This window comes from Dipodomys spectabilis, unplaced genomic scaffold (assembly GCF_019054845.1).
Source record: "Dipodomys spectabilis isolate Male_0828 unplaced genomic scaffold, ASM1905484v1 ptg000461l, whole genome shotgun sequence".
NCBI lineage: Eukaryota > Metazoa > Chordata > Mammalia > Rodentia > Heteromyidae > Dipodomys > Dipodomys spectabilis.
In genome coordinates, this window is record NW_024871138.1 from 115,462 (window position 1) to 135,224 (window position 19,763).

At 65.1% G+C, this 19,763-nt stretch overlaps 4 protein-coding genes across 7 annotated transcripts in view; 2 read left to right on the forward strand and 2 right to left on the reverse strand.

Moving 5' to 3' along the window:
- On the reverse strand, positions 1-9,546 carry Rgs11 (regulator of G protein signaling 11). Its single transcript, XM_042668658.1, has 17 exons — positions 9,466-9,546; positions 9,249-9,345; positions 8,939-8,989; positions 8,384-8,490; positions 8,008-8,059; positions 7,873-7,931; positions 7,544-7,620; positions 7,366-7,447; positions 7,013-7,081; positions 4,383-4,406; positions 4,230-4,291; positions 4,035-4,148; positions 3,823-3,938; positions 3,599-3,686; positions 3,384-3,522; positions 209-291; positions 1-103 (listed from the first exon to the last, which is right to left on the reverse strand). The coding sequence occupies exons 1-17, from the start codon at positions 9,529-9,531 to the stop codon at positions 1-3; spliced, it is 1,389 nt and encodes a 462-aa protein (XP_042524592.1). The 5' UTR covers positions 9,532-9,546.
- Positions 9,547-10,688: 1,142 nt separating this feature from the next.
- Arhgdig (Rho GDP dissociation inhibitor gamma) lies at positions 10,689-11,862 on the forward strand. The gene is given in 5 exon segments (XM_042668659.1): positions 10,689-10,841; positions 11,017-11,077; positions 11,297-11,373; positions 11,441-11,502; positions 11,643-11,862. Coding segments are annotated over 5 exon segments (573 nt in total).
- Positions 11,863-12,104: 242 nt separating this feature from the next.
- Pdia2 (protein disulfide isomerase family A member 2) lies at positions 12,105-15,326 on the forward strand. Its single transcript, XM_042668645.1, has 11 exons — positions 12,105-12,282; positions 13,110-13,316; positions 13,399-13,532; positions 13,603-13,740; positions 13,807-13,923; positions 14,003-14,128; positions 14,198-14,395; positions 14,481-14,601; positions 14,694-14,875; positions 14,980-15,090; positions 15,189-15,326. Exons 1-11 carry the CDS (start codon positions 12,105-12,107, stop codon positions 15,231-15,233), a joined length of 1,557 nt encoding a protein of 518 aa, XP_042524579.1. The 3' UTR covers positions 15,234-15,326.
- A 258-nt stretch (positions 15,327-15,584) lies between these two features.
- Positions 15,585-19,763, reverse strand: part of Axin1 (axin 1) — a 36,248-nt gene continuing 32,069 nt past the window's right edge. For 3 of the 4 annotated variants that reach the window (XM_042668642.1, XM_042668641.1, XM_042668643.1), the window contains exons 9-11: positions 18,650-18,757; positions 17,038-17,205; positions 15,585-16,357 (exon numbers count right to left, since the gene is read on the reverse strand). In XM_042668642.1, the coding sequence (XP_042524576.1) occupies positions 16,231-16,357; positions 17,038-17,205; positions 18,650-18,757 (403 nt within the window). In that variant the 3' untranslated portion in view covers positions 15,585-16,230. The remainder of the gene's footprint in view (positions 16,358-17,037; positions 17,206-18,649; positions 18,758-19,763) is intronic. The other variant, XM_042668644.1, reaches the window with a different exon arrangement.

Genomic DNA, 19,763 nt, shown 5'->3' on the forward strand with positions numbered 1-19,763 from the left:
CTAGGCCTCATCACCGCCTGAGGCTGCTGCAGACTCCCCTGAGCCAGGAAGGAGCGCAGGGCTGGGGCTGGAGTGCCGGGGCTTCCGCATGAACGGGAACACTCTGTGGTGGGGAGAGGCTGCGGTGAGGGTGGGTGGCCAAAGGACCCGGTCCCCTAGTTGCATGGACCTTCCCGGCCAGCAGGCACAAGGCCCTGCCTGAGCTCACCTTCGCCTGGTCTCTGGTGGGATCACAGCGTCTACCAGAAGGCTCTTGTACATGTCAGACTTCAGGAATCGCGGGTAGGAGTCCTGCAGGAGACAACAGGGCTCCCAACATTCCATTCCTCACCCTTCAACCAAATCCGGCCACGCATTGTGGGACCCTGCCCCTGCCTCAGCCCAGGGTGTGGAGGTTGAGGTTAGCTACCCCAGACTTGTGCTCCTAGCCACTCAGGAGGCTGAGGCCTGAGGATCAAGATGAAGCCAGCCCAGGCAGGAAAGTCCATCAGACTCCACTTCCTGAATAACCAGCAAGTCTGGTTGCTGGTGGCTGACACCCATAATCTTGTCTACTCGAGACTGACAAGCCAGCCTGGGGAGGAAAGTGCATTAGATACTTATCTCCAATTAACCACCAAAAAGTCAAAAGTGAAGCTGTGGCTCAAGAGGTAGAGTGCTAGCCTTTAAGTACAAGAGCTCAGGAACAGTGCCCACACCCTGAGTTCAAGCCCTAGGACCAACACACACACACACGATTTGAAGCCAGTCTGGGCAGACAAATCCTTGACTTTTTTTGGGGGGGGGGTCTGGTCATGGGGCCTGAACTCTGGGCCTGGGCGCTATCCCTCAGCTCTTCAGCTCAAGGATAGCACTCTACCACTTGAGCCACAGCCCCACTTCTGGCTTTTTTCTTTTTGCTTATGTGGTGCTGAGGAATTGAACCCAGGGCCTCATGCATGCAAGGCAAGCACTCTACCACTGAGCCACCTTCCCAGCCCCTGAGCCACCTTCCCAGCCCCTGAGCCACCTTCCCAGCCCCTGAGCCACCTTCCCAGCCCCTGAGCCACCTTCCCAGCCCCTGAGCCACCTTCCCAGCCCCTGAGCCACCTTCCCAGCCCCTGAGCCACCTTCCCAGCCCCTGAGCCACCTTCCCAGCCCCTGAGCCACCTTCCCAGCCCCTGAGCCACCTTCCCAGCCCCTGAGCCACCTTCCCAGCCCCTGAGCCACCTTCCCAGCCCCTGAGCCACCTTCCCAGCCCCTGAGCCACCTTCCCAGCCCCTGAGCCACCTTCCCAGCCCCTGAGCCACCTTCCCAGCCCCTGAGCCACCTTCCCAGCCCCTGAGCCACCTTCCCAGCCCCTGAGCCACCTTCCCAGCCCCTGAGCCACCTTCCCAGCCCCTGAGCCACCTTCCCAGCCCCTGAGCCACCTTCCCAGCCCCTGAGCCACCTTCCCAGCCCCTGAGCCACCTTCCCAGCCCCTGAGCCACCTTCCCAGCCCCTGAGCCACCTTCCCAGCCCCTGAGCCACCTTCCCAGCCCCTGAGCCACCTTCCCAGCCCCTGAGCCACCTTCCCAGCCCCTGAGCCACCTTCCCAGCCCCTGAGCCACCTTCCCAGCCCCTGAGCCACCTTCCCAGCCCCTGAGCCACCTTCCCAGCCCCTGAGCCACCTTCCCAGCCCCTGAGCCACCTTCCCAGCCCCTGAGCCACCTTCCCAGCCCCTGAGCCACCTTCCCAGCCCCTGAGCCACCTTCCCAGCCCCTGAGCCACCTTCCCAGCCCCTGAGCCACCTTCCCAGCCCCTGAGCCACCTTCCCAGCCCCTGAGCCACCTTCCCAGCCCCTGAGCCACCTTCCCAGCCCCTGAGCCACCTTCCCAGCCCCTGGCTTTGAACTGTGATCCTCAATCTCAGCCTCCTGAGAAGCTAGGATTACAGGCCTGAGCCACCAACGCCCAGCTTTGGAGAGAACCTTGTCTCCAGTAAACTAGCAAAAAGCCAAAATAGGCATAGCTCAAGTGGTGGAACACCAGCCATGACTGGGAAAAGCTGATAGCATGACCCCAACTTCAAGCACGAAAACAAAAAACAGCAAAAAGGCAGAGACAAGATGGAGACATGGCTCAAATGGTGGAGTGCCATCCAAGTAAGAGGCCAGCAAGCGTGAGGTCCTGTGTGGCAGCTCACCCCTATAATCCCAGCTGTTTGGGAGGTAGAGATTGGACAAGTTCAACTGACAATCCAGGAAAAGTTAGAAGCCCTATCTCAAAAAAAAGGAAGTAGAATTGTGGCTCATGTGGTACAGTGTTAGCCTTGAATAAAGAAGCTGAGTTCAAGTCCCAGGACTGGCACAGAGAAACACACACACAGAGGGCTAGAATGGGCACTTGCTAGGTAAGCCCTGAGTTAATCTCTTGTAACCTGTACAGCAGTTCCCAGGCAGGGAAAGTAACAGCAGAGCTGTCTAAGGCAACTCCCCAGTTGAATGCATGTAAAAAGAAGTAACTGTTTTCCAGGTGCTGTGCTGCACCTGGACAGGAGGTGACAGGAGGAGCTGCATCAGCACCCTCAAAAACCAGGATTTCAAGTCAGGCACCATGGCTCACACCTGTAATCCCAGCTACTCCGGAGGCTGGGATCTCACGATCGCACAGTTCAGACACAGCTGGGGTAGGAAAGTCCAGGAGACTCTTATCTCTAATAAACTACTCAGAAAATGCTAGAAATCTTGCTATGGCTCAAGTGGTAGAGCACTAGCATTAAGCACAAACAAGCTTAGGGACAGCACTCAGGCCCCAAGTTCAAGACCCAGGACAGGAAAACAAAACAAAAGCAACACAGGATTTCAGTGTGGGTGGAGGTCCCAGGTCAAAGAGGTTGAGAAAAATTTCTAACCTGAATCTGGATTGGAAATACAGTGTACACTCTTTTGATAATGCTATGTAGACATGCTGGATTTGAACTCAGGGTCTTGGATTTGCAAGGTGGACATTCTACCACTTGAGTCAAGCCTCCAGATACTTTTTCCTGGTACACAGGTTTGAACTCAAGTACCTTGTGCTACCTGGCTTGCCACTTGAGTCATGCCTCCAGCTGGGGATTTCACAGGAGGCTGCCCAGGCTGGCTTTGAATTATGGTCCTCCAGGTTTATGGATGTGAACCACTGGCACCACGCCGCTCAAGCCATTCTTGATCATGGTAAGGGAAGGGATGCCCCTGGAGGAGCACAGAGGGGCGTGCCGTGTGGACGATGCCCCCATAGACCAAGATGCGACAGAGAGGTGGAACTTCACACACTGCAGTCTACCCAAAGCTGGGTTAAGTGGAAGGTGTTCTTGACAAAAACCGATACTGGAGATAGGCCGGAAAGGCTCCACGAAGCAGGGACCCGGAGGCTGCCACCCACCTTCTTCATGAGCATGTAGATGTGCAGCTGCGCGTCATCCAGGACATAGCGGTGGGGCTGGGACAGCCCCTCCAGCGTCTGCTCCATCGTCCGGCTGTCAATGTTGACCCAGCGGGCAGCTCCAGGGGCCAGAAACTGCCTGGGGGCAGAACGGCCCAGTGGGTCCAGGCTGGGGCCTGCCTGCGCGCTGAGCAGGGCCACCCGCCCCCACTCACTGGTACACCGAGTCCACCAGGCCGGGGACCTGGGCCTGGCCACCGAAGCGCAGATCCTCACACGCCTCCCAGAAGCTGAGGTTCTCCGCTGGAGGCCAAGCACCACATCAGGGGCCCAGCCTCAGCCGACTGGGCACCAATGGCTGGGTGGGGCCCCCCACTCCCAACCCCACCCCACCCCCACCCCCCGTCTTGGGCCTAGGGCAGGGGTAGGAGCTGCTTACCACTGAACTCCTTCTGGAGAAAGTCCATGAAGTGAGCCCTGCCCACAGGGTCCCCCAGGAGCTCCCAGAAGCTGAAGCCCCAGCGCTCCACACGCAGCTTAGTAGGTGCGGCCACACTGGGTGGGGGGAGAGGTGGGGATGCTAACTCTTGCCAGCCCAGGCCGGCGGTGCCCCTCTGTGGCCGCCCACCCACCCGCCCACTTGGAGCTCACGTCGGAGCATTCATGGTCCAGTAGTCCACACTGTCTGTGATCCAGGGGTTGCTGGGCAGGCACCCTGCCATGATTGGGTCGTGTGAACTGCGCTGGCTGCTGAACTTAAGGTACCTAGGACATACAAGTAGCTAGTGCAGACTGGCCTTGGGGAGGAGGCTCTGGAGAGTTGGGGGGAGGGTACCCCACACTCACGCCTCAAGACAGATAGAGGACTTCACCCGGGTCCTGCCAAGCGCTTTCCTGGTGTAGTCAATCTGCAACACGGGACCCGAGTTGAGAGCTGGGACCTGGACCGGCAGGATGGACAGACCCTTCTCCACACTCCTCCCCAGCCTTAGAACTTACCTCCCGCTTGTAGAAGTCCGAGCTCTGGGTCTAGAAAGGCAGAGGCCGCAGTTACCAGGCAGGTGTGGGGGGACTGGAAAACCCACCAACCCAGCACCCAGGGGCCTGAGCCCTCAGCCTGCCGGGATGTGGTGGAGCGTGGCTCCACCCTTCGCCCCCGGAGCCCTCTCCTCTACAAGGCCTCTGGAAGCCAGGGCCTCAGCATTGGAACCTGAACTCAGGGCCTTGGGCTCGCTGGGCAGGTGCTGTCCTCAGAAGTATTTCTAAACAGACGTGTGAAGTCCCCCTAACTCAGAGCTCCAGAGCTCCCCCAGGCAGCGGCTGAAGTCTGGGCTGAAGTGAGAAGGCCGCGGCTAGCTGCCCCAGGCCCCAACCCTCCGCAGCCAACACTGAGACGGAGCTGAACTGGAGGCCGCTGCTGATTTCCCATTTACCCCAGCTCTTTGGCTGCCTTCGCGTACAGAAAAGTTAGGGTGCTGACATTAGCCGTAAGAAATAGGATCTGCTGTGGATGGGGTTTGAGGGGCTGACGTGTCAGCATCTGTCTGCCTTCATCCCTTCTCTGGTTTGGAAGCCACCAGAAGCCCTGGAGGGAGAGGGCTGGGGCCAGGTTCCCGGGCCGTCGTCCTGTGGTCACCCTCCCATCTCCCTGTACTCTGACACTGTCCAGCCCAGGGAGAGCCCCGCACCCTCTCCTGGGGCCTTTCCGCTTACACGCACCAGGAGGGCAGGTGGAGGTGCAGGGGCCCAGGGCAGGGGAGGGGGGAGAGGGGGGCTGGGAGTGCCAGGGGCTGAGGGGCTGAGGGGGGGCTGGGAGTGTGAGGAGCTGAGGGGGGCTGGGAGTGCCAGGGGCTGAGGGGCTGAGGGGGGGCTGGGAGTGTGAGGAGCTGAGGGGGGCTGGGAGTGGGAGGGGCTGAGGGGGGCTGGGAGTGGGAGGGGCTGAGGGGGGGCTGGGAGTGTGAGGGGCTGGGGGGGCTGGGAGTGGGCGGGGCTGAGGGGGGCTGGGAGTGGGAGGGGCTGAGGGGGGGCTGGGAGTGGGAGGAGCTGAGGGGGGGCTGGGAGTGTGAGGAGCTGAGGGGGGGCTGGGAGTGTGAGGGGCTGGGGGGACTGGGAGTGTGAGGGGCTGGGGGGGCTGGGAGTGGGCGGGGCTGAGGGGGCTGGGAGTGGGAGGGGCTGAGGGGGGCTGGGAGTGGGAGGGGCTGAGGGGGGCTGGGAGTGGGAGGAGCTGAGGGGGGCTGGGAGTGGGAGGGGCTGAGGGGGGGCTGGGAGTGTGAGGGGCTGAGGGGGCTGGGAGTGGGAGGGGCTGAGGGGGGGCTGGGAGTGGGAGGGGCTGAGGGGGGCTGGGAGTGGGAGGAGCTGAGGGGGGCTGGGAGTGTGAGGGGCTGAGGGGGGGCTGGGAGTGTGAGGGGCTGAGGGGGCTGGGAGTGGGAGGAGCTGAGGGGGGGCTGGGAGTGGGAGGGGCTGAGGGGGGCTGGGAGTGTGAGGGGCTGGGGGGGCTGGGAGTGGGAGGAGCTGAGGGGGGGCTGGGAGTGGGCGGGGCTGAGGGGGGCTGGGAGTGTGAGGGGCTGAGGGGGGGCTGGGAGTGTGAGGGGCTGAGGGGGGCTGGGAGTGTGAGGGGCTGAGGGGGCTGGGAGTGGGAGGAGCTGAGGGGGGCTGGGAGTGGGAGGGGCTGAGGGGGGCTGGGAGTGTGAGGGGCTGGGGGGGCTGGGAGTGGGAGGAGCTGAGGGGGGCTGGGAGTGGGAGGAGCTGAGGGGGGCTGGGAGTGTGAGGAGCTGAGGGGGGCTGGGAGTGGGAGGGGCTGAGGGGGGCTGGGAGTGGGAGGAGCTGAGGGGGGCTGGGAGTGTGAGGGGCTGGGGGGGCTGGGAGTGTGAGGGGCTGGGGGGGGCTGGGAGTGGGAGGGGCTGAGGGGGGCTGGGAGTGGGAGGGGCTGGGGGGGCTGGGAGTGGGAGGGGCTGAGGGGGGCTGGGAGTGGGCGGGGCTGAGGGGGGCTGGGAGTGGGCGGGGCTGAGGGGGGCTGGGAGTGGGAGGGGCTGAGGGGGGCTGGGAGTGGGAGGGGCTGAGGGGGGCTGGCAGTGGGCGGGGCTGAGGGAGGGACTGGCAGTGGGCGGGGCTGAGGGAGGGACTGGCAGTGGGCGGGGCTGAGGGAGGGGCTGGCAGTGAGAGGGGCTGAGGGAGGGGTGGCAGTGGGCGGGGCTGAGGGAGGGACTGGCAGTGGGAGGGGCTGAGGGAGGGGTGGTAATGGGCGGGGCTGGCAGTGGGAGGGGCTAAGGGTGGGGCTGGCCGTTGTGGGCGGGGGCTGAGGGGTGGCAGTGGGCGGGGCTGAGGGAGGGACTGGCAGTGGGAGGGGCTGAGGGAGGGGTGGTAGTGGGCGGGGCTGGCAGTGGGAGGGGCTGAGGGAGGGGTGGTAATGGGCGGGGCTGGCAGTGGGAGGGGCTAAGGGTGGGGCTGGCCGTTGTGGGCGGGGGCTGAGGGGTGGCAGTGGGCGGGGGCTGAGGGGTGGCAGAGGGCGGGGTGGCAGTGGACGGGGCTGCATGCGGGCGCTTGCAGCGGAGGGGCAGAAGCATGGGTGTTCAGCTGCCCGCCGCCGCCGCGGGCCGAGGGTGGCTGCGGTGTCTGGGAGCCAGGATTACCGTGTGCAGGCGGCTGGCCGGGCGGGCGCCCCTCTCCGGACCCTGCTCCAGAACATGGCGGGCCCCGGGCTGGGAGGAAACGGGAGCTGAGCGCTCGGCCCGCGGACCCGCCCGACGGCCCGCAGCCTCCGCAGCGCGAAGGGCGCGCAGGGCAGCCCGGCCGGTCCTGAGCCCCTCGCGCCCGCTCCCCCTCTGGCCTCGACCCTCGGTGTCCCAGACGGTCAGACCAGGCCTCTCCCCGCCGGGGCCCGGCAGGCAGCTCGCGGCCGGGTGCGGACCCCAGAGCGCCTCAATTCAGAACGCTGTCAGCTTCCCTCGCTGGGGCTCCCTCCCCCGGTCCCGGCCGGGCTCACCGGGGGCCTGTTCACCAGCCAGTACGTCTGCTCCTGGCAGGCGATGACCAGCCTGTCGCCCTTCCTGCGCCGCTTAGCTGCCCTGGAGGAAGGCTGCGGTGAGGAGCGCCGGGGCCGGGCCGGGGGAACCGGGCCGGCTGCCCGCGGCGTGGGGACACCAGGGCCCGGCCGGACTCACCGCAGCTGCTCTCGAGCCTGCATCAGCACCAGGTCCCACGTGTGGTTGAGCTTCTTGTGCAGCTGGTCATACTGCTCCTGGGGGCAGCGAGCACTCCGGTGGGTGTCCCCTGCCCCGCGTGTCCAGCTCGGGGACAAGGCCCCGCACCTGCCCTGTGTGCGAGTCATCTCTGCCCGGAACAGAGGTCAACAGGCTCCGGGAAGCCGGGGCTCTCAGACCTAAGGCCCCCGATGGAGGTGGGATGGGTTCCAGCACAGGTGTGCGCTATCGAGGCCTGGGCTGTTTGCTCTGGGGCAGACAGTGAGGCTGCGCCCTCGGGTGGGGCCTACCTTCTCATAGTCAGCTAAGGCTCCCTGTTTCTGGATGTTCTTCTTGGCCAGGTAGATGGCTGGAAGGACAGGGACAGTGCAGGGACAGCTCTGCCCCTGCCCCGGGCTGTCCCGGTTACCGGTCCTCACACTTACCGTAGTCCAGCTCTGTGGCCGGCCACAGGGTGCTCGTCCAGAAGTACGGGGTCTGGGGGACGGGACAGTGGTCTGGGGGGACAGGGCAGGGGTCGGGGGGACAGGGCAGGGGTCTGGGGGACCGGACAGGGGTCTGGGGGGACAGGGCAGGGGTCTGGGGGGACAGGACAGGGATCTGGGGACCGGACAGGGGTCTGGGGGACAGGACAGGGGTCTGGGGGACCGGACAGAGGTCTCCGGGGTCTGAGGATTCCCCACTCCCCTCTCCACTCTCTGAGAAGACTGACTGGCTGCGGGGCTGCGGGGCTGTCCCGCCTGCGCCCGCGCCTCAGCCCCGCGTTCCCGCGCCGCCCCAGCCCGGCCGGCCGGGGCGCACCTGGAAGCGGTAGGGCGTCTCGTCCGGCCGCAGCGCCAGGCTGCGGGGGTCGCGCAGCGGGTAGATGTAGCCATGCTGGGCCAGGAGGGTGCCGAGGTGCAAGGCCTCTGCGGGGCGGGGCGGGGCGGCGTCAGCCAAGCCCGCCGGGGCGCGGGGTGCGGGGTGCGGGGTGCCCGAGGCGGGGCGGCGTCAGCCAAGCCCGGGTGCGGGGCCTGGGGTGCGGGGTGCCCGAGGCGGGGCGGCGTCAGCCAAGCCCGGGTGCGGGGTGCGGGGTGCGGGGTGCCCGAGGCGGGGCGGCGTCAGCCAAGCCCGGGTGCGGGGTGCGGGGTGCGGGGTGCCCGAGGCGGGGCGGCGTCAGCCAAGCCCGGGTGCGGGGCCTGGGGTGCGGGGTGCCCGAGGCGGGGCGGCGTCAGCCAAGCCCGCCGGGGCGCGGGGTGCGGGGTGCGGGGTGCCCGAGGCGGGGCGGCGTCAGCCAAGCCCGGGTGCGGGGTGCCCGAGGCGGGGCGGGGCGGCGTCAGCCAAGCGCCTCCCCTGCGACTCCCCGCTGGCCCTCACCCTCCTCAGAGACACAGAACTTCCGGACCAGCCACTCGGCGACGTCCCTGCCTGAGAGAAGAGACCGGGAGGAGCGGCGGGGAGAGAAGGCGAGCGGGCCTGAGCGGGACGGCGTCCCCGTCCGCACGCCCACCCGGCGCTCGCCACGCCCACCCGGCGCTCGCCACGCCCACCCGGCGCTCGCCACGCCCCTCCGGCGCTCGCTCCCGGCGCAAGTCCCCGCTCAGCGCTCGCCACGCCCCCCTCAGCGCTCGCCACGCCCATCTCAGCGCCCAGCCCCGCCCCGGCGCTCGCCCCGCCCCGTCGTCACCAGCCACGGCGTGGGGGATGACGGTGATGAGCAGGCGCTGGCTCCGCATCTTCACGCCCTGGTCCGGGTCCTGCATGCTCACGACCACGCGCTCCATCTGCGTGGAGGGGCCGTGAGCGCCCGCTCTGCGGGGCACCCGGCCCGGGTTCTGGGGCCAGCGCGGGACGGGATCCAGGCCGCTCCCGGCCCCCGGCCCGCCCGCCGCGGCCCGGCCCACCTTGCTGAGGTCCGGCCTCTGCTCGCGGGGTCGCCGTCCCGGAGAGGCGCGGCCGGCCGTGGCCATGGCGGATGTCGGAGTGGCCCCGCCCGCGCCGCCTGCAGGATTAACCTTCGGGACTGACCCACCGGCGCACGCGCGCGCACACACGTGCGCACACACGCGCGCACACGCACACACGTGCGCACACACGACCTGTCTGTGCGTGGCTCAGTACCTCGGTGCGGTTGAAGCTGCTGAGCACGGGTGATGCTGTTGCCGGGTGTTCCCAGCTGGGGAGAGGTCCCCACAGCCCCCCCACTGTCCCCCCACTGTCCCCCCACTGCCCTTCTGCCCCACTGCCCTTCTGCCCCCCTCCCTGCTGCCCGCGACCGGTGGCCTTGGCACCCGGGGCTGGTCTGCTGAGACGCCGGCCCGCGTGCCCTGGGCCTCCACAGGCTGGGGACCTGCCTCTCTTTGTCCCTCTGCTAACAGCCTGGTCGCCCCACCTTAGGCTCCAGTTGTGGCCTTCAGACCCCGTGGGAGAGTATTCTCTTTCTTACCCACTCGGGGGCAGCCTTGGACTAAGCCAAGCATTGTCCCTGTGGTTCCATTCCTATTACTGTCAAGGCCCAAGAGAGACTGGGAACTGGGTTCCTTTGGGGGGGAGGAGAGCAACTCCCCTAAATTCCAGATATCCATCCCGACAGCCGGGCCAGCAGCCATGGAGGCGCTGGCAGCTGGAACTGTCCCAGTCTGGCGTCGGTAGCTCACCCAGGACGCCCTTGGAGGGGACTGTCCCTCAGCCCCTGATCAGGGGCGTGGATGGACTTAGGGCTGGGTGCTGTCCCTCAGCCCCTGATCAGGGGCGTGGATGGACTTAGGGCCGGGTGCTGTCCCTCAGCCCCTGGTCGGGGGTGGACTCGGGGCCGGGCACTGTCCCTCAGCCCCTGGTCGGGCATGGTCGGGGCCGGGCGCTGTCCTTCAGCCCCTGGTCGGGGGTGGACTCGGGGCTGGACGCTGTCCCTCAGCCCCTGGTCGGGGGTGGACTCGGGGCCGGATGCTGTCCCTCAGCCCCTAGTCGGGCGTGGTCAGGGCCGGGCGCTGTCCCCCAGCCCCTCTTTGCCCAAGGCAGGCGCTCTGTGTGACAGGTGTTTTCTGATCAACTGGAGATAAGAGTGCGGAGGACTTTCCTGCCTGCGCTGGCTTCGAACTGCGATCCTCAGATCTCAGGGTCAGTGACAATGGATGTGATCTCCGTCCCTCCACACCCGCCGCCCGCACCAGGAGCCTCCTTGGCCCCACCGGCGCGGGCGGCTCACGGAGGCCAGAAGGGGCTGTGGGGACCCTGGCCAACGCCCCGGGCCCAGCGGGCACCCACGTGGCCCTACCCCAGGGTTGGAGGGCACGGGCTGGGGTCGGGGAGGGGTCGGAGGGCGTGGGCTGGGGTCGGGGAGGGGTCGGAGGGCGTGGGCTGGGGTCGGGGAGGGGTCGGAGGGCGTGGGCTGGGGTCGGGGAGGGGTCGGAGGGCTCCAGCCCCCCCTGTGCACGCCCCCCTCTCCCCCTCTGCAGGTGACCCAGCTGACGCTGGTGTCAGAGCCGGCGCCTGCGCCCCTCACCATGGACCCCATGGGTAACTGCGTGGCCTGAGCCCCGCCGGACCCCAAGCCTGGCTGACCCCCCCACCAATCCCCCCCACCAATCCCCCGCTGACACCCCCCACTGATCGCCCTTTGACCCCCCCACAACCCCCCCACCGATCCCCACTGACACCCCCCCATCCCCCCCCCGCCGACCCCCCTTCCCTCTACCGACCCCCCTCCCCCCCCACGTCAGGGCTCTCACCCCACAGGGGACCTGGCCGCCCTGAAGACCCGCGTGTTCACCCAGAAGGAGGGTGTCCACTACCAGGTGAAGGTCACCTTCAGGGTGGGCGCTGCCCGGGGGTCACCGCGCCCGCCTGCCGCGGCCTTTTGCAGGCCCTCTGGTCCTCTAGGTCCACAGGGAGATGGTCAGTGGCCTCAGGTGTCTGCACCACACCTACAGGGCCGCTGTGAGGGGAGGGGGGAAGGGGGACGGGGAGGGGTGGGGAGGCTTGGGGAGCGGGGGGCAGCCGAGGTGGGCCAGCGGGCAGAGGTGGAGAGGGCAGCTTCAGTGCCACAGTGGTCCACACTGGCCCCTGATATCCCCCCTCCCACAGTGGACAAGGCCGTCCACATGGTGGGCAGCTGAGGCCCCAGGGCCCTGGAGCCAGTTTGTGACGCCGGTGGAGGAGGCACTGCGGGCCTGCTGGAGCGGAGCCCCTACGTGGTCAGGTCCCTCATCACGGACGACGACAGGACCGACCACAGGTCCTGGGAGTGGCGCCTCCAGGTCGCAGGGACTGGAAGCACTGAGCCGACCTGGGGCTCCCACTAATGTCAGCTGCACAAGGACCTCCAGCCCCCCCCGCCCCCCGGCCCAGTGCCCAGACTACCATAGCCTCCGCGCTATCTACCCCCCCCTCCCCCCAGTCTGGCGCCCTGCCCTGTGTTGCCTCTTTCTGCCTTCTCCTACCCATGGCTTTATCTTCCTCGAGACCTAGCCAGGTGCCACGTGGCAGCTGCTGCTTGGTCCCCAGTCTCCTTATCTACTCTAGCCTTCAGGGGCCCAGCACTGCCATGGACACTCAGTGCCTGCCCGTGCTGCTGCTGCTGCTCCTGCTGGGGGCCTCGGTCCCCCACCTCTCCAGGGGTCTCCCTGAGGAGGACATTCCCAAGGAGGATGGGGTCTTGGTTCTGAGCCACCACACCCTGAGTGTGGCCCTGCGGGAGCACCCGGCCCTCCTGGTGGAATTCTGTAAGTGCTTGGGCCACAGGTTTGAGGGCCGGAAGGCTCAAACTCCTGCAGCCTGGACCCCGGGACTGTCCTTGCAATCCGTGTCCTCTTGACCCGAGGCTTCCCGGGAGGGTCCTGGACGGGCCGGCCTGGCGTTGAGGCCGGGAGTCAGGGGTTGCTTCAGTCTGAGTGGACACAGATGGTGATAATGCATAACCCACACCCTGGCCCTGCTAGCTACGGCTGGACACCGATGTCCCACCTCAGAGACACTTCTCCAGGTGGCTAGTGACATGTCCTTCAGGGTACAGGCTGTGGTCGCTGTGGCATGCACTTCTGTGGCTCTTTAAAGCCACCGTGAGCCTCAGCCACATGTCCTCTGGAACCCTGGAATGAGGCTCTTGTCAAATCTCCCAAACCTTACTGTGATCCTGGGATTTTTTTTTTCTGTATTATTTTTTTGTCAGTCATGGGATTTGAACTCAGGGCCTGGGTGCTGTCCCTGAGCTCTTTTGCTCAAGGCTAGTGCTCTACCACTTTAAGCCACAGCTCCACTTCCAGTTCTTGAGTGGTTCATTGGAGATAAGAGTCTCAGGAGGAACTTTGCTGCTCAGGCTGGCTTTGGGCAGCAATCCTCAGATCTCACCTTCCTGAGTAGCTAACATGACAGGCATGAGCCACCAGCACCTGGCCAGCCTGGGATGTTTGAGAACCTCTTCTGTGTGGCTCTGGTGGAGGACTAGGAGGAGGGTATGAAGAGAACACCCTTTCTCCCACTGGATGTGGAAGGAGGGACCTGGCGTGGTGGGACCTGGGAGGCCTGGTGAGCTCCTGGCCTCGTTCCCCAGACGCTCCGTGGTGTGGTCACTGCCAGGCACTGGCCCCCGAGTACAGCAGGGCAGCTGCTCTGCTGGCAGCCGAGTCAGCCCCAGCCACATTGGCCAAGGTGGATGGGCCTGCAGAGCCGGAACTAACCAAGGAGTTTGGCGTGACGGAGTACCCAACGCTCAAATTCTTCCATGATGGGAACCGCACGCACCCTGAGGAGTACACAGGTGTGGGACAAGCATGGGGCAGGGGCAGGCGGGGGTGGGGGCGGGGGCAGGGGCTGGCGCTGGACCGTGGGACTCCCCACAGGGCCCAGAGAGGCTGAGAGCATGGCCGAGTGGCTGAGGCGCCGGGTGGGGCCCAGCGCCACTCTCCTGGAGGACGCAGAGGGTGCCCAAGCACTGAGGGATGCCCGGGATGTGGTTGTGATCGGCTTTTTCCAGGTAAGCTGGGCGGGGGGCCCCGTGTGGGAGCAGGTGTGGAGGCCTGCCAGCCTCACGGGCCGGCCCTCAGGACCTGCAGGACGACGATGTGTCCACCTTCTTGGCCCTGGCCCGGGATGCCCTGGACATGACCTTCGGCCTCACAGACCAGCCGAAGCTTTTTGAGACGTTTGGCCTCACCAAGGACACTGTGGTCCTCTTCAAGAAGGTGGGTGGGGAGCAAGGTGGGGGTGGGGCCAGAGCTGTGGCTCCTGCTGACACCCCTGGCGTCCAGTTCGACGAGGGAAGGGCTGACTTCCCGGTAGACGAGGAGCTTGGCCTGGACGTGGGGGACCTGTCCCGCTTCCTGGTCACACACAGCATGCGCCTGGTCACAGAGTTCAACCGCCAGGTGAGGCTGCGGGTACCTGCGTGCCAGGGGGTGGGGGCAGGGAGGCGGCCTGCGAAGTCACGAGCCCCCACTCCTGCAGACGTCTCCCAAGATCTTCGCTGCCAGGATCCTCAACCATCTGCTGCTGTTTGTGAACCAGACGCTGGCTCCGCACCGGGAGCTCCTGGCAGGCTTTGGGGAGGCGGCTGCCGGCTTCCGGGGGCAGGTACCGTGGCGCTGGGGGGTGGGGGGAGGGGGCTGAGCGGCAGAGCGCCAGCCTGGGTTCCCGCCGCAGGTGCTCTTCGTGGTGGTGGACGTGTCCGCAGACAATGACCACGTGCTGCAGTACTTCGGCCTCCAGGCTGAGGCGGCCCCCACTCTGCGCTTGGTCAATGTAGAGACTACCAAGAAGTATTCGTGGGCAGGCGGGGAGCCCATCACCTCGGCTTCCGTGGCTGCCTTCTGCCACGCCGTCCTCCATGGTGAAATCAAGGTGTGTGGGCCCAGGGTGGGGACAGGCTGGGGGGGGGGGCTGGCCTGATGCTGAGGACCCTCAGCAAAGCCTGTTGCTCCCCTAGCCATACCTCCTGAGCCAGGAGATACCTCCCGATTGGGACCAGCGGCCCGTCAAGACCCTGGTGGGCAAGAATTTTGAGCAGGTGGCTTTTGATGAAACCAAGAACGTGTTTGTCAAGTTCTGTGAGTGCTGAAGGTGGCAGGCAGAGGTGGGGTGGGGTGGGGAGGGGAAGGGCAGGGAGGGACCAGCCGGCCCAGCCCTGACGCTTCCCCAGATGCCCCATGGTGCAGCCACTGCAGGGAAATGGCCCCAGCCTGGGAGGCACTGGCTGAGAAGTACAAGGACCGTGAAGACGTCGTCATTGCGGAGCTGGATGCCACAGCCAACGAGCTGGAGGCCTTCACCGTGCACGGCTTCCCTACGCTCAAGTTCTTTCCTGCAGGGCCAGGCCAGAAGGTGGGTGTGGGCTGGGTGGCGGCCACTCCTCTGGGGCCTTTCCAGCATGGCCTGGGAGGATGGGACAGGACCTCACGCTCTCCTGTCCCCCCGCCCCCCCACAGGTAATTGAATATACAAGTGCCAGGGACCTGGAGACCTTTTCCAAGTTCCTGGACAGAGGGGGTGAGCTGCCTGAGGAGGCGCCCACGGAGGAGCCCACGGCCCCCCTCCCGGTGGGTACTGCATCCTAGGTCCCCAGCCTCTGGATGGGCTCCTGGCGGGGCAGGGCTGGGGGCAGGGCCCTGAGCGGGACATCTGCCATCCTGTCTAGGAGCTACTGACCAACTCTACCATGGGGTCCAAGGAAGAGCTGTAGCCAAGCCCTCCCATACTGGCCAGGCCCGGGGAGCAGTCGGCCTCTCTGGTGCCAGAGGGAGCTGTGTGCTGTGAATAAAAACTTAGTCCCACACTCTTTTGTGTGTTTCCTGAGCGAGGCCGGCTGCTGGTTTCTGTGGCTGGTCCTGGACCCTGCCTAGGCCCTACCTCAGCCTGTGGGGCCCTTCAGGCTGACTGTGGGCTCTTTGCTCCTGAGCCTGAGGTGAAGTTCAGACCCTGTGCTCCGCCCGTGGGAGGCCAGGATGGCCTTCTTCACCACTGGACTGGATCAGGGCAATGCCCCCGACAGCCAAGCCCTGGCAACTGCAGACAGGCACACCGCACAGCCAAGGGAGGTTCAAAGACTTTTATTTCATAATTATCCAAGTACCTTTGAAAAGATAATTGTACAAGTCATTGCATGAAAAACGGGCTTGAGGCCGCCCCTGCCGGCCCTGGCCTGAGAAATGTACACTATTTACACGGGCCCTTACAGAGGAGGGGCCAGGCTGACCTGGCCAGCCAGTGGCTGGCGGTAGGCAGAGGAGGGCCTATGGCACCTACCGCCGGATTCACACAGTGGCAGGCAGGGTACAGCTGTGTTGAAGGCACTCAGTGACGTGTACAACTTACAGGCCCGGACCCGTCAGGTCTGTCAGTGTCCCAGAGGGAGAGGTGGACCTGGCACGCGGGCCAAAGCGAGAGGCATCCGTGGGTGGGCCTTGGGCTCAGCAGCACGGGGCTGCCGGGGGTCACTGGGGTGGCTGCCCTGCTGGGGAGGAAGCTATAGTATTGCTATGGGGGTGAGCCCTCGTCAATGGCCAGAGAAGCCCAGAGGGACCCTGGCCCACCCACCCCGGAGGAGCAGGGTGTGGGTGGTACACCTTCCCCGGACACGACCCCGCGCTGTCCCCACACACAAGCTCCTGAGTGCGAGACGGTCACATGGCTCTGAGTGTGATGCACAGTGGTGGTGTGTCTGTGTCTGCAGCTGCTGCTCAGTCCACCTTCTCCACCTTGCCAATGATCTTCTCCTCAAAGATGGGCAGGATGGCTTCATCTTCCCGCACCTCCTCAAACACCACCCCACAGTCAAACTCGTCACTCACTTTCTTGAAATAGTATCTAGGGACAGAACATGGCAAGTGGTGAGGGAGCCACTCAGAGGAGTGTGTGTGTGTGTGCGCACGCGCGCGCTCTCAGGGCAAGGTTCTGTCCCCGTTGGTGCAGTGACCACACGGGAGATAACGCCAGGCCCGCCTTGGGGCTCGAGCTCCTAGTCTGCTGGCAAGGCTGCACACCCCGCGGGGTGTGTGGGGCCGCCTTGGGCTTCCGAGGGGCCCTGTCCACCTCAGCTTCCTTCCAGCAAGCAGCAGAAGACCGAGGCCACGCTCATGGTCATGCTTTTCACAGAAGAAACCACCCCAAATGAGCTCTGGCCCAGTTCAGCAGCCTCTGCAGAATCGCAGGGCACCTCCTGCTTTCCCACAGTGCTCCAGGAGTCCCGGGCCTATCACGCGTGGGGGAGGAGTCAGGTAGAGCACCTGACTCTGCCAGCAGGGAACCACGGCAGGGCACGGCCAGCCGAGATGAAGTCAGCACATGCAGGTTATCGACCCTTTTGGGTCTATTTCCTTAGCTCTGAAATGGAGCCCAAGCCACCTGAAGGCTTGGGGCCTGCAGGGCCTGGGTTCTAAGGAAGCCTCTCTCCCACATGCCCAGCCGGCCTGGAGCGGCAGGCAACAGCTGGGTGGGGAGAAGTGGGTTAAGAGGTGGGTGGGACTGGTGGCGGCCCCTCCTCTCACCTGTAGCTCCCCTTCTTGGTCAGCAGCTCCTTGAACTGGCCGAGGGTGACGGCACGGCCCCTCACGAGGGTCCGGTAGGGGATGGGCTCACCGCAGAAGTAGTAGGCCACAACGATGCTGTCACAGGGCTGGGCACTGCCGCCGCCTGCCTTCCTCTGTGATTTCACCCTATGGCAGACAGTGGTAAACACGGGCTACGGTCAAGGTAAAGGGCACTTTCCCAGACCCCAGCTGCGACAGAGGACAGGGCAGCGCCAGAGTGAGCTCTACTGAGGAACACGGTGTCCAAGGCCCCGCCACTCACACTGTGTCTCTGAAGGCCAGTTACCAATCTGGTGCCCAGTGCCACGGGATGCTCGCTGGGAAGCCAGCCTGATGCCCCTGGTGGAGTCTTAGGTCTCGCTGATGAGCAGCACACCCCTCAGCACCCCCCAGGGAGCTGGCTGCTCACGTGGCCGCGCCAGACACCGGGCCCACCACTCTAGTAGTCCAACTGTCTGCACTCTCGTAAAGTCTAACCTCCCAATGCTTTCAAACATCGGAAGGGTAGGGACTGGACAATGGGGTTGTGCATAGATCTACAAATTCAGTCCACAGGCTAGCTGGGTCTCTAGCATGGGCATGGAGCTAGAACTTGGGGTTCAGCCTAAAGTGCAGCGTGGCTCTGAGTTAGGTGACGGGCAGTGTCTCTTCTGCTCTTCCCATGACCCTGGAACTACCCTAGGCTTACATGGGTCCAGCCTCTGGGCACCCTCTTGAGTCTAGATGGAGGAAGCTGCCCCGGCACACGACTGTCCACTTCACACGCTAGGCTCCCAGGCACCGGCTTGCTTGGACCATCCCTTGGAGGATCACGGAGGCCACAAGAGCAGCACCAATCTGGAAGCTATTTCTTCAGCAGACTGGGGCCACGAGAGAGCACACAGTGTGCTGCTGGCTCATGGTCAGAGCTTATAGACTCGGGGCTGGGTGAGCCTCACAAAGCCTAAGGCCCCAGGGCATCCAATCCTCCTTCGAGCAGAAGCTCAGGAAGGGAACGGTCAGCAATGACCACACTGCCCACATGGGGCCACAGCGGCGGCAGGCAGACCTCACGACAGATCAGTGCATCTCAAGCTACTGGCACCACGTCAAGAGGACTGTGCCTGAAGAGAGGCATTAATCAGGGGAAGATGGGGGAGAACAGTGAAGGGGGGTACTGATCAAGACGCACTGTGCTCATAACCTGACCTGTGGAACTGAAACTCCTTTGTACAGCTACTTATTAAACAAATTAAGGCCAGGCGCTGGTGGCTCACACCTGTAATTCTACTCAGGAGGCTGAGATCTGAGGATCATTTCCAAGTCAGGAAAATCCGTGAGACCCTTATCTTCAATTAACCACCTAAAGACTGACTAAATAAAATAAAAAAGAAGAGCAATGTACCACGGCAGGTTTGTGGACCTGTAAGTCTAGGATGGCTAGGAAGCACTTAGGGCAGAGGACAGATGAAGGACAGGCCTAGGGTCAGTTGGTCACCACCTCTCCTGATGGAGAGGCCTTCCCCAGCCTCGGGGCTTCTACAGACACAGGCCGGGTGGTGGGACCGGGAGGACCCTGGGTCACACGTACTCTGTCTCGGAGAGCTCCAAGTCCGACACGGCTGGCACCACGCTCAGCACCGGCGTGCACACTGGCCTGACACAGGCGCGTCCCCGCTGCATGACCGCCTGCACATACCTAGGGAACAACCCACGTCAGTGGGAGGAGGCCGTAGCCAGCACTGCTGGACACTGGGCAGCGGACAAGGAGAGCAGCAGCAAAAGAGCCCGCCCACTGGAGCTGCCGCTGGTGGGAAGTAAGAGACACGGAGCACCTCATCACCCAGGTCAGGGCCCTGCCACGGAGCACCTCATCACCCAGGTCAGGGCCCTGCCACAGAGCACGTCATCACCCAGGTCAGGGCCCTGCCACGGAGCACCTCACCACCCAGGTCAGGGCCCTGCCACGGAGCACCTCACCACCCAGGTCAGGGCCCTGCCACAGAGCACGTCATCACCCAGGTCAGGCCCCTGCCACGGAGCACCTCACCACCCAGGTCAGGGCCCGGCCACGGAGCACCTCATCACCCAGGTCAGGGCCCGGCCACGGAGCACCTCATCACCCAGGTCAGGGCCCAGCCACGGAGCACCTCACCACCCAGGTCAGGCCCCTGCCACGGAGCACCTCACCACACAGGTCAGGGCCCTGCCACGGAGCACCTCACCACCCAGGTCAGGGCCCTGCCACGGAGTACCTCACCACCCAGGTCAGGGCCCGGCCACGGAGTACCTCACCACCCAGGTCAGGGCCCGGCCACGGAGCACCTCATCACCCAGGTCAGGGCCCAGCCACGGAGCACCTCACCACCCAGGGTCAGGGCCCGGCCACGGAGCACGTCACCACCCAGGTCAGGGCCCGGCCATGGAGCACGTCACCACCCAGGTCAGGCCCCTGCCACGGAGCACGTCACCACCCAGGTCAGGGCCCGGCCACGGAGCACCTCATTACCCAGGTCAGGCCCCTGCCACAGAGCACGTCACCACCCAGGTCAGGGCCCGGCCACGGAGCACGTCATCACCCAGGTCAGGGCCCTGCCACGGAGCACGTCACCACCCAGGTCAGGGCCCTGCCACGGAGCACGTCACCACCCAGGTCAGGGCCCTGCCACGGAGCACGTCACCACCCAGGTCGGGGCCTGGCCACG